The sequence below is a fragment of the Phascolarctos cinereus genome, unplaced genomic scaffold, assembly GCF_003287225.1.
Source record: "Phascolarctos cinereus isolate Bilbo 61053 unplaced genomic scaffold, phaCin_HiC Scaffold_2;HRSCAF=192, whole genome shotgun sequence".
NCBI lineage: Eukaryota > Metazoa > Chordata > Mammalia > Diprotodontia > Phascolarctidae > Phascolarctos > Phascolarctos cinereus.
In genome coordinates, this window is record NW_027555625.1 from 232,758,802 (window position 1) to 232,772,405 (window position 13,604).

Sequence of the window (13,604 nt, forward strand, 5' to 3'; positions counted from 1 at the left end):
AAAATATGAGAAAACTTATATGAACTGATACAATGTGAAATAAGCAGAACCAGGAAAACAATGTGTGATGACAACAACAATAGAAATGGAAATAAAAAAAGAACACTATTTAATTACAATGACCAAACCCAATCCTGAAGAAGAAATATGAGAACACACCTACCTCCCTTCTTTGCAGAGGTAGAGGACTATGGGGCACTGCAACAATTTTTTTAAAAGGAAATTTTTTAAAAATGCAAGTGGGGCACTGGGGCAATACTTACAAGTAACCACCTTCAATTTTATTATTATTTATAATATAATGTATAGTACAAAATAGAGCCTTGGAGCCCATTAACTTTAGAGGCAGTGCAGAGTAGTAAGCAGTTGGATCAATGGACTTGGAGTCAGGAAGACCTGTGTTAAAAATCCCGTCTTTAGACATTTATTCACTGTGTCATTCTGGGCAAGTCGCTGAACTTACGTGGACCTAATTTTCCTCCTTTGTAAAATAGAGGTATAGGGGTTGTAGATTCTAATTGCCTTTAACATCCTTTTTGGCTCTGAATTTATGATACGGGAGCAATTATTATTTCTACCACTATATAAATACACTTCTGCCTTTCCCTATTTCCCTTTCCAGAAAAGGAGAGGATCGGGAGACATAACTATTTCTAATTGCCATTCTCAGCTCTGGTCACTCAGGGTCTACATCTCACCAACATACACTCACCTCCCTAGGACAACATGTAATGATTTCTTGGTCCCATTGGAGTCCTATATTCTTCTTTTTGGCAATATCCTTTCTCTCAGAGCAGTGAGTGATAAAGATATCAGCAACTAGAGCTTATCTTTTTTTTTTTTTTTGGTGGGGCAGTTGTGTGAAACTGAAGGGTGGGGAAAGAAGTTGAATGAGGCCTAATGTCTTATAGGAATCCATGGCAGGGAATAAGAGGGGACAAGGAGACCTGAAAACAGGGAAGGTCTGAAAATTATATATTAGGAGAGATGTTCATCAGATTGTGGCATAATGAAAATCCCTGAAGTGAGGGGATCTGGATTCTAAGTCCAGGTCTGCCTTTGACCTTAAGCAAGTCACCTCAGATGTAATTTAGGGGATTATATTTGATGACTCTGAGATCCTTTTCAACTCTGAATCTGTGAATCTATTATCTCTCTGGGTCTCAATTTCCTCATCTGTTAATTAATGTTGCTGAATTATATTATCTGTAAGGTCCCTTCAGGCATTGTTCTATGACTCAAGTACATCTCACGTGGCAGATACAGCGACAAAGCAGTCAGAGTTTCTGCAGTCTGTGTCTGAGACACCTACCAAAGGACTGATTACAGCTATACTCAATATGGAAAAAGCTATACTTCATTCTTTAGTTATTTCACTTGTAACTTGAAATTTAAGGGCAGGAATAATTTGGGTTGGGGTGGAGGAAGAAGAGCAAGGAATCTTGATAAATATTGGTAACAATACCTTCAGGTATGTGGAACAGAAAGACCCAGGATGAATTACATGCTGCCAACAGCCAATATCCTGCTGGCATTGATTAGGGAGTAGAAGGTTGCTGTGACTGCCAGACTAGGTGGATAGCCATCATTCTGGAATTTCAACTACTCAAAGAATATATCTATTTTTTTTTAAGTTAATGGCTCACTGACTGATGGATCAATGAGACAGGGAACAGCCTGAGACCCTTTCCTCTAGTATGCTGCTAGAAAAAGCACTTGCTTTGAAACCATTCCTTTGTTTGTTTTTTAATCTGTCATCAAATTACCTATCAGAAAATATTGGATTGCCACAACATAGAGTTGACTTACTATTGTCAGAGTCAGGTCTCAAAGGACAGCTGATAGATCTACATAAGGCTCTTTGCTTTGCTGCAAGCATTGGTGGGGTGAAGAGGGAAACAGAGAGTACTTAACCAGTTAGTGTGCTCCTGGAGATATAGGGATTTTTTTTTTTGAGGGAAGCTTTCTCTTTGACCTTCACATTTCTCATCTATAAAATGGGAATAATGCTTGTGCTATCTACTTCAGTGTTGGGAGGAGGATCAGATAATGCATGTTAAGGGCTTTGTCAATCATTATTAATTAATCCAACCAACTGCTTCATTATACAGAAAAGTAAACTGAGATCCAGAGAGAAGTGACCTAGGGTCACACTGCTAGTTTGTAGCAAAGACAGAACTAGAAACCAGATCTTCTGGGTCTTGCCCCTCCATATTCGATGCTAATTAACCTACACCCAGTTTCTCTTCTCTTTTTTAAAAATAAGTTACCGATAGTTGAAAGGATTTTGAATTTTTCCCACAGATGATCTTGGAGGAGTGGGTCTGGTGGCTGCTCTCTTTTACATCTTGGAAAACTGAGGCTGGGAGAGTGGGAGGGCATATGACTCACTTCAAGGTCACCCAGTGAGTCAGGGGGCTGTGCCAAGGCTTGAACCTTGGCTTCCACGTTTGGCATCCAATGCATCAACCCACACACTTGGGCAGGAGCCCAAGAACAAACTAAAACCAGGTAGCTCCCAGGGCGTTGCCTAGGTAACGGTGCGCGCGCTCAGATCTCAACCGGAAGCCCGGGGAGGACGGGGAGGGGAAGGGGAGCTCGGGGCTCGACGTCTCGCGGGACCTGACGAAAGCGCCGCAAGGAGGTAGGAAGGGAAGTATTCCCTCACCACCCATCGGGACCTCCCTTTGGCTCCGCCCCTCTCGGAAGTCCCCCGCGAGGATTGGCCATCGGCCCGGGGCGGGGCCTGAGGCAGGCGCAGTGCGTACTTCCGGCTGCCGGGTTGACATGAAGAGGCAACGGTGGTGGTTGAGGAGGCGGTAGCGGCGGCCGGTTCCCGGGGGTTGAGGGCTAAGGAGGGACTGAGGTGGCGGTGAGGGCGGCACCAAAGCTGGAGGAGGCGGTGGAGGGCGGCGGCGCCGGCGGCGGAGGAGACGGACCAGGGGAAAGAAGGGAGAAGCCACACCCGCCGGCCAGGACGTCTTAGAGATGGAGAAGGAGTTCAACCAGATCGACAAGGCCGGCAGCTGGGCGGCCATTTACCAGGTGCGGGAACGCCGACCTGGGGTACTGGCTCCTCGGGCTCGGTTAGGCCTTAGTATCTTCTCCTCCCGTCACCGTGGGGGTGCTGCTGGGGACACAAACTCCAGACGGGGGTCTCCCTTCACTCCCTGACCCCCGGGCCCCTGCTTTTTCTGGGCCTGGACTCTGGCTTCAAGTCCGACTGGAGTGAGGATTTCATCCTTTTCTCCCCCCCAGCAGATCCTGACAATGCTCCCCAGGCGCCCCATCCCCCCTTTTTTTGTTCTTGGAGGCAAGCGTACTCTTCCACCCATCAGGACCAGTAAGCCTCTTAAGATGCTCCTTTTTCCCTAAGGTTAACCTTCTGTATCCCACATTCTTTCCTGTAAAATAGGGTTCTGTGTGGCCTCTAACTGCTCTTTAGGTTGGCATACACACAACCTTACCGAGACCCTCTTTGGGCCTCGGGTCTCTCATGTGTAAAATGATCGGGCTGGACAAAATGATCTTAACCTTCAAATCTTATCTTCTCCGACCCCATCTCCTAGACATCCATTCTTTGTCTCCTGGGATTGATTCACCCCCAGTTTCATCTCTCTCAGGAATAGGTTTGGATGCCATGGTAATTTTTCCATTATTGTCTCCCGGAAATAAGATAAATCACCACTTTTCTCTTTCCCTCCCCTTTTCACCACCCCCCCACAAACACTTTCACAGATTTGGCCCAAAGATGATAGGACCCTTTTCTACAAGTGTAGCTTATGAGAATTGGCCAGTTGTGCCATCGTTCTTTGGCATCACAGATTGCCCTTCCAGAAAAGGATAATAAAAGAGGAAAAAGGAAATTGAAACTCCTCTGATCCACACTAAATTGGGATGAGTTCCACATCTGCAAAACAAATCAAAAAAGCTTGATATCTTGCAGTTGGTTAGTTCTGCAGATATCTTGTCTTGTATAACCTGCTTAGGATGTGGTGGTGTATAAATTAAGTTGTTAGGGATTTACCTATTTTTAAAGTATTAGGTTAGGAATATGAAAAGAGATAGTTTTACCAGTAGCCAACTCCTCTAAAAAAAGTGTGCTTAATATTTAATGTAATCGTGTTGGGGAGAGGGGTGTGAAGATTAATAAAATATTATCTTAACACAAGAGAAAGTAAAGAGGGTTTTGTCCCTTTTTGTAAAGGGAGAAACCCACATACTCACTTTCAGTTAATCTTGACTTGAGTTTCAGTTAAGTTCAAAAAAACAAATTGTGAACTCCACTGCAAGGGTTTTAAAATCTATTTTGAAATCCTTTTTTAAAAAATACTGTAAGCTGTTAGTGACTGATAAAAGGCTTTTGGGTTGCCCAAGGCTTTTATTCTGATTTATTTCAGCTGCTTTATTTGAGGGCATTCCTTTTGTATCAGCTCTTGATGGACTTAAGTTCATATGTTGCCAGGCTGTTGTAATCTCTGATATTCAACATGTCAAATTTAGATTACTTGTCTGTTATGTCCATAAGATAACGAAATTCATTTTATTGGCAACTAGTGTAGATTTCTGGAGGATGTTTTTAATTAGAGGAGAACTAGAGCAAAACTCCTGCTTCTAAAAAGTAACTAGTTTGTAATTGAATGCATTAAATACATGTGTAAATGTATGAATGTATAAATGTGTGAATTTGTTTTTATAGTTAGATCCTTCCTATCTTAGGCCATAGTATCATTAAATCCCAAATTTTCCTCAGTGAAGTTCTAAGCTAACTTAGAAGAAAAGCTTGTCTCTGTATACCCAGAAAAATGGAAATATTAAAGACTAGTCATTCTAGCTCCTCAAAAAAAGTTTTGTCACATTTCTACTAGGAGAGTTACATATGCTTTAAAATATGATAGTCCAGCTTCTTTGGCATTGCTGCAATTCTGGAGATGGATTCTGTGGCCTTAAAAAAGCATGGATGGAGTCTGGGCATCTAGGTGGAGCAGTGGATAGAGGACCGGCGCTTAAGTCTGGAGGACCTGAATTCAAATCTGGCCTCAGACATTTGATACTTACTAGCTGTCTCACCCTGGGCAAATCACGTAACCCTATTGCCTAGCAAAAAAAACCAAAACGACAACAACAACAAAAAGCATAGAATCTTCCCCTTCCCCCCTTAACATTTACTTTTACTGTCCTGAAAATTTGAAATTTTTCACCATTGCAAACTATTAAGTTGTTTCTTATAGAACCAAGCCTTTAAAGTGTTATTTTAGGAAAAGATAGGATGTTTCAAAAAAAAAAAGGATGGAACTGATCTTTTAAATCTTAACAGAGTAGGCAGCTTTCTATATTTATATATAATCTACTAATTTTAACCCATTATTTCCCCAAGAAATTAGAAAAGAGCATATGCCAACAGTTAGTGAAGAATTAAGGTATCTCAGATTTTCATGGCATTATATTTTTACTATACTGCTTCTTATTCATACAACTGAGAGGCAGTTTTGCACATTAAGAGTGCTAGGCTTTGAGTTAGGAAGATTAAATCTGTCCTGACACATAATAATTGTGTAACCCCAGACAAATCACCATGCACCAGAAATTGTCTTAGGCTACAGATGCTTCTCTACAGTGGTGGAGGAAATTTTCACACTGGAAGTTCCATAAACTGATGAAATCATGGGTCTGGAAAAATCAACATGCTGTGTTGCTTTTGGAAAATGTCTGATTAATTTTTAGTTTGCTAAGTGCATTATTTTACTGTCAGAATTTGGTAGTATCTTTTCATTCCTCACCAAAAAACCGAAACAGATTTCCTACAAATGAACAAAAGCAGATAATGGAAAAAAGTACTAAATGTGAAAAAGAAAGAGGTTTCTCTTTGAGTTAAGACTAATGTGGCAGGGAAGGCTTGCTTTGGCTGCTTGTTCAAGCAACAGTCTGTGCTGGTTCAGTTTGATAGAGTGTAAACACCGCTTTGAAATTTTAAAGTTGATCAGCAGCACAAAAAATCAATAAGCATTCACACTAAAAAAATTACCTTGATGATAAGTAGCATGTTTGGGCAGTATTTGAAGTTCATTCTTTAGCATTTAAGCAATTATATCATATTAAGAAAATGGAATGCTTTTTGGTCCATACCTCATGTGATTGAGCTGGTTGGACTAGGAGAGCACAAGCATGAAAAGAAACATTTGTCTTGGAAAATGAGACAAAGAAAGGTAGAGGAGGTCTTGAATGAGTAAAAAAAAATAGTAAAAAAAAATCCAGTAAGACACAATCCATATACACTTTGTGGTTTAAATGAAATGGTTGTTTCATGAAACAATAACCAGTGGCTTAAAGGCAAGATTTGTTGAACGTTATAGACAAGTTCACCCAGATTGCCAGCTTTAATAAAAGAAAAAACAAAACCTAGCTATGTAGGAGAGTTAATGACTGATTTTTGTTGTCCAGTCATTTTTCAGTTGTATCTACCTTTTCATGACCTCATTTGGGGTTTTCTTGACAAAGATACTGGAATGGTTTACCATTTCTTCTCCAGCTCATTTTATGGATGAAGAAACTGAGGCAGATAGGGTTAAGTGACTTGCCCAGAATCACACAGTTAGTATGCATCTGAGGCCATATATGAACTCAGGAAAATGAGTCTTCCTGATTTTAGGCCAAGCACTCTATCCATTGTACCACCTAGCTGCCCTAATGACTGATTTGACTGTTAACAAAACCTTATGTTAGTGTTTCACTAAAATTCCTCAATGCTGTTGTGTACATCTGGCATGTGAAAATCCAGTGAGATGGGATATTAAAACTTTATGATACTGTTTGTTTAAAGAACATTGTCTACAAGGAGGTAGTACTTTGGGGGTAAATAGAAAAGAATCTGTACGGTATGAGGTGTTTGCCATTCTGTTAAAAAAAAGAAACAAAGATGAAATGAATAGAAAAGGAGGTTCTAATCATCATCAATGACCTATTAATTCTAAATGGTATATAGACTAGAACAATGCAAGAATTAATTTTAGTTGTTCATAACTTTGGAGATGGCATAAACGCTTATAATCAACAGTATTTTGAGCTAACTGGAAGCACCAGCGGATATGGTGGAGGGGAGAATAACTTAGTGCCATTATTCAGTTGACATCACTGGCATATTTATAGGAATGAATGCCTTGGTACATTTGGAAGTGAACAAGCTCTGCCAGTGGCTCCTAGAAGCATTCAGAGGACAATGATTATGAAAATTGTTTTCAGTTGTGACATTGTCCTGATTCTCCACCCCCTCACCCGTGTAACTGAATTTTTCTTTTTAATATGAAGTCTCTACTAAGCCCTATAATAATGCGGTTGAATTATTTTACTGCATACTTTATAAAGAAATAGGAAACTTCCATTAGAGGTTTTAGATATATGAAGTGCTTTCCCCTCTGCCGTAGTATATGAGATTTTTCTTACTTTCCTATTTTGATACTACTCCTGTAAGCTATAGAATGTATGACAAAAGTGTATATTGAGTCTTTTGTATTTTGTGAAAACATTAGACCTTTTGCATAAGCTGGCATTCTTCTTACAGTGAATGTCATGTTAAATTGCTTCTGAGTTTACAGTAATTAGTTTCAGCAAATAGGTTTCACAAATTCCTTTACTGTGATATGTTTAGTGAGGTTGGTGCTGGGGTTAGTTTGATTTTAAGAAACAATGTATTTTATAATATAAGATTTAAGATTTCCAGGCAGCATCTGTACAGGCTTCCTTAGCAGTATCACAGCCTGAATACAAATCATTACTCTGGGAGGAAAATAACAACATAATACAATCCTAATGCATCCTAATACAATATATAATACAATAATACATCCTAATTTGTCATGATTTATATAGGTTCTTAGTTACCTAGATTTTCAGAGCTAGGAGAGATCTTAGGATTCTAGATTTAGAGCTAAAGTGGACTTAGAGGTTCTCTAGTTCAGCCCTTTATTTTTACAGATGAAAAAACTCAAACCTAGAGAGGTTAAGTAACTTTCCCAAGGTCTCTTCAGTGGTCTGCAACAGCAAAGCTGGTGTTTGTGCACAGCCAAGCCCTCAGCCCCATTCCCTTAGTACAACCCCTTCGTTTTATGGATCAGGAAACAGGCCCAGAGAGAGGAAGTGACTAGCTACCCACAGTATTGGCAGAGTCAAGACTAAAACCCAGGGCTTCTTGTTTTTTGCACAATATCAGTTCTCCCAGGAAAGACATGTCATAGAATAAGCTTTTTTCCCCCCTCTTTGTGCCAAAAAGAAAATCTTGTATTTCCTATTTTTCATTTTTCATTCACAAACTTATTGAGCACTTACTTGGCACATATGTTGTCCTAGATTCTGGGGAAGATACAAAAATATATGATTGTGATTTTTTAAAAGAACTTGTATATAAAATATATGATAATGATTTTTGAAAAGGATGTGTCTATGCAGTAGAAATTGGAATTGCTTGTTTTGTTTCATAGAAGCCATCAGTGAATTTATACTTGGCTTGTGATGAATTTAACTGTCACATGGGAAGTGGAACATCTTGGTCTTTTTATCAACTTCTGAATCATGCTGTAACTTTATGATGTTATTTTTAGATTTGGTCTCAGTGTGCTACAGGGCTGTGCACATAGTAGACTCAAAATATTTGTTGAATTACTGGTGTCAAATCTATCCACATCTCCAAAAAGTAGTTACACCTTAACATCCTACTGAAGCCTATGTTTTCACAACAAGTGGTCTGAGAAACATTTCTGGATCCTCAGAATAAATAACTTTATGAATCAATGAGGAGTACAGTCTTAAGCATATTCAAGGTGATGTAGTAGAAAGGACAACCAAAACTGGACTTCAGGAAGCACTTTGTACCTTTCTAATACACTTATGTTAATATTGGCTATTAAAGTGATTTGTCTTTGTTTCTTTATATACAGTGGGAAGCTGGGTTCCATCTCATTTATCTCTCCCGCCAGGTAGCCTAGTATTCTGTACTTAGGAGGCACTTTTAAAAAATATTCACTGGAATGAATTCATGAAAGGAACACTGGATTTGGAATTGGGGAGCTTGGTTTCTAGTTCCATCTCTGCCAGTGATTTAACACTGTGAATTTGGGGTAACTACCTTCCTTTCTTGAGGCCCAGTTTCCTCATTTGTAAAGGTGTTAGATTACTTTCTTTGCCCAAAACTGAGGTCTTAGTTCCTTTTCAGTGTTAAAACTGTTTAGGGATATCTCATAGATTGTGAGGGGCCTGAAACAATTGTTGTGAAATTAAAACAGTATTTTCCTTCTTAGGAGATGCCTAGATTTATGCCAGTGCTCATGATTTATTTTTAATACTTTTTTTTTTATCTTTGCAAAAAGTTTCTAAACAGATATGCTTCATTATCCCTTCCAGTAAATGTAGTTTTAGTAACATGAGCAAGCAGCATAACTTAGATAAAGTTGCATGCATGACCTGTGTCTAAGTAGAATCTGAGTGGCTTTTCCTGTAAAAGATTGAGGAACTGATTCTTCAGAATTTACCAAAGACATCTGCTAGGTACTTAAAGAACAGTAGACTTATGTTTTTTATGTTGTAATTTTGGAAAAAGCCATCATCTGACATAAAATTATTCTGAAGGGCATGATATTTCTGCAAATAATTTGCTGTGTTTTTGTAGAAAGTACCTAACAAAGATCACTTAATAAGTGCCTAAGAAAGATTATTCACTTGGATTGTTGTGGCAATAGAGTAAGTTATTCCCTTGGAAAGCCTTTACCGTTTCTGTAACTACAGATACAAAATTTCTTGATTGTCAGGGAGTAGTGCAAAGCCTACTGCAGCTATAATAATGACTATGTTTGCATGGAAGCAGTTCGGTTTGCATCCTTGTGTGATATTGGTAAAAATCAAAGCTACAAAAATGGGAGTTTGGTTTTTCCCATCATCCAGTAATCATCTGGATAGAATTTAATTCTTCCAAAAATCTCATATGTACTAGTGGCCTATGGGGTAAAGAATCTACCAGCATATGAAGTTCACTAGTTCTTAGGATTTGATAGGATGGCAATAATACCCCATTGTTAATTAAGGGAATTATAAGCTTGTAGTATAGTATACACATCAGTTTGCTAGTATTTCTGATGTACAAATAACTGATGATGCTGTCCTACTTGTAGATACTTGATCTTACTATAGAGTAAAGAGACTCAGTGGCGTAGTGGATCAAACTGGCCTCAAAGTCAGATTTCTGGTCATAAATACTGGGCCCATTTCTGACATAAAAACTGGCACCCTGGGCAAGTCATTTAACCACTCGACCTTCTAGGCAAATGCGCTGATAATATAAGTTGCAAAAAAAAAAAGGTACTGATCTAGAGGTACCTAGAGGTAGAGGGATTTAGCTCACTGGGAGCATCAGTGAAGTCACAGGTTCATTCTGTATCCTTCTTGAAGTAAAGCTGAGGTTCTATGTAATGCTATATTATGTGTGCTTTCTAATTTCAGTTGAGGGTTCTTTGAACAGAAGAGAGATTTCTCATCTGTCATTTAGAAGGAAAGGCATCTGTGTTTGAGGAAAAGTTACTAGATTGTGGTTTTAGTGGGTGGCTGCCAGTACCTGCAGAGGTGGTTTTCTAGAACCAGTTACTTTACAATTTTTAAATGCTAGTCTGTTTCTTTCATTGATCTATTAAATTGATCACTTGCTATAAATTGATCAATTTTTTTTACTAGCTACTATCTTCACAGTGTTTACACTGAAATTTTAGCCTCAATTTCTGTTTTACTACTAAAATCCTTATTTTGCAAAGAGGGTTTCTTTACTTTATATTGCCTATGAATTATGCAGAAATAAATTTAGTCTTGAATAGCTTCTGCTAGAGTTTTTGAGGTTTTATTTTTTCCAAAATTATACAGGTACTGGCTATTCAGGGAGGTATATCCTGCCATGCATCACTTAAAAGAAAATGGATATATAATAATTATTCTAAATATCTGCAGTATTCTTGAGGACAGAACAATCACTTGTAGTTATTGGAATTTGAAATCAGTTCTTAATGTATCTTCACTGAATCAGAAAATATGCTACTAGCTGTTAGCTGTACTTGGCTTACTAAAACAGTAAATTAACTTTAAGTGGCTATGGTGGTTGATCATTTATCATACTTAAGGGCAGTACTATATAGACTACTGCATAAGTATGCCACTGCAAAATAGTAGCCATGTAAATATTTAAGAAACAAAGACTTTTATGGTGATCTTAACCACATGGGATTAGGGCTTTTGGAATGTGATGTTTCCTCTGTCCAGACCCCAGGCAGGTTTGTGGGGTCCTCAAGACTGTGCTAAGGTGGAGATTTTAATCAGAACAGGCCCAGTGGATAAGCTGTTGTAGAATTGAATAAGATCTCTGGCCTAAATCACATTTCTGTAGTGGATCTTAGGATACCAAGTAGTTTATTCATGATTGCCTAGTGCCCAATTGTTCCACAGCTAATTTGGCAGTATTCTAGGAATTGTCACACTCAGCAATGTTGTATTGTTATTTAGTTGTTTCAGTTGTGTTCAGCTCTTCATGATTCCATTTGGGGTTTTCTTGGCAAAGATACTGGAGCGATTTGCCATTTCTTTGTCTAGCTCATTTTACAAATGAAGGAACTGAGGGTTAGTTGACTTGCCCTGAGTCATACATCTAGTAAGTGTCTGAGACCAGATTTGAACTCATTAAGGTAAGTCTTCCTGACTCCAGGTCCATGCTCTGTCCACTGTGCCACCTAGCTGCTTCATGTTAAGTTGTAACAAGTGCCTTATGTTGTTTGAATATCATGTTATCCTTTTCCATTTCTATCTGCATAGTTCCTCATACCTCATCTAGTTTTCCTTTTTTTACTAATAGTACCTCTAGGACAATACACTTTACTTTGTTTATACTACAAATTACCTTTATGTTTGTATTGTATAGTGGATAGAGAGCTGGCCTCAGAGCAAGAAAGGCCCATCTTTGCCATGCTAACTTCATGACCCTGGCAAGTCACTTAATCTCTCAGTGTTCTGGGCAACTCTCTCCTTTGCCAATAATTTGCAGGGACAATGCCAGTCTGCAGTGGTAGAGGGAATTTCCTTATCTGGGAGTTCCCCATATCAGTGAAACCACAGGTCCAGTTCGTATCTCTATCCCTATACTTACATACTTCTTTCCCTCATAATAGTTCATTATTTTCTTCCCCCTACTGTCTAACTTCTAATAATATTTTTGCCACCTATATCCTAGGACTATTTTGAAGACCCTTTTGTGAACTGTGAAAAAAATTTTTGGCTTTGATACTAAGCTTAAAATATGCACATAATTCCTGATAATTCAGAGAACTATAATTTTGCAGGTGTCCATTTGCAGAATGCTCATTTACTAACAATTATAAACTAAATTAATCACCAAAGGATAGGTTACAGGTATGACTTTTTGGAGCCCCAGTGATTTATGAAACTCTTCTGTGAAGTGAAGAGGATAGGGAAGGTTTTGATCTGCCTTAGGAGTGCCTACAGAGAGGAAGTTGATTTTTGAAGTCTAATTAGATATTTCCTGAGATAATTCAAGTTTATGAAAGATAATTAAATGCTGATTTTTCTCCTGTAAGTTATTTTTTGTATTGCTAACAATATCGTTTTATATTTTCATATCAGAGTTTTGATATTGAGAGTTTAACTTTTGAAGTAGGGAATAAGGGAATAAGAGAAATATTAATTGATTTGAGAAGTAATTTGGGCAAAAATCAATTTTCATGGGTCTTATTGAACAACTAAAACTACCAGAAATAATTAATATTTTAACTACTTAAGTATTGCACATACTGTTTTTACTTATGGGTCAAAATAACTGTTTTCTCTTCTACATTTCTTTGATGTACCGAGTGCTTTAGTTACATTAAATGCCAAAGGCTCTTCCTAAAAGCAAAAGTGGTACAGCTAAAGTTAACTAAGAAGTTAAGCTTTCATCTTACTTTTGTGAATAAGTTACTTTAATGTTTGATTTTGTAGGCTGATTTTAAAGTGGTGATGAATGTATTTGGTTATGGTTTAAGATAGTTTTAGTTTCAGTTAGGTTGTGACATTTTTAAAATGTGCTTTCTAGAAACACTGAAATTTAATGTAGGGCATAAAAATCTCCATAATTCTTTGCCCATGTTAAAATATTTTTGCTATATGTTATAAGTTGATCAGATATGCAGTCTGGGAGCCACATAAGCTTGCTACTTCTAAAAGATATAAAAACTCCTTGTAGCCTTTTGAAAAATGCCCTTTTATTTCTCAGTAGAGAGCTTTATTTAGGCAACATATTAACACCCTAATCATCAAACTCAGGTGTCCCCAAATGTTGGTTCTAGCTGCTCTGCTGTGACCTGAGAATATTTGCTTGGTAAGAAAGAGATAATGAAAGAAGCTTAATGTTAAGCTCCTTGCTTATACTGTTTTCAAGCACTGTCATCATTCTCTATCCAAACCCACCATCTTTACTTTTTAAGAAAGTAAAGAGTAGGAGCAGCTAGATGGCACAGTGAATAGAGCTCTGGCCTTGGAGTCAGGAGGACCTGAGTTCAAATTTGGCCTCAGACACATGACAGTTACTA

At 38.2% G+C, this 13,604-nt stretch overlaps 1 protein-coding gene across 1 annotated transcript in view; it reads left to right on the forward strand.

Annotated features, from left to right (window-relative positions):
* Window positions 1-2,776: 2,776 nt before the first annotated feature.
* Window positions 2,777-13,604, forward strand: part of PTPN1 (protein tyrosine phosphatase non-receptor type 1) — a 73,733-nt gene continuing 62,905 nt past the window's right edge. Inside the window, exon 1 of the mRNA XM_020984207.2 lies at window positions 2,777-3,045. Within this exon, the coding sequence (XP_020839866.2) occupies window positions 2,989-3,045 (57 nt within the window). The 5' untranslated portion in view covers window positions 2,777-2,988. The remainder of the gene's footprint in view (window positions 3,046-13,604) is intronic.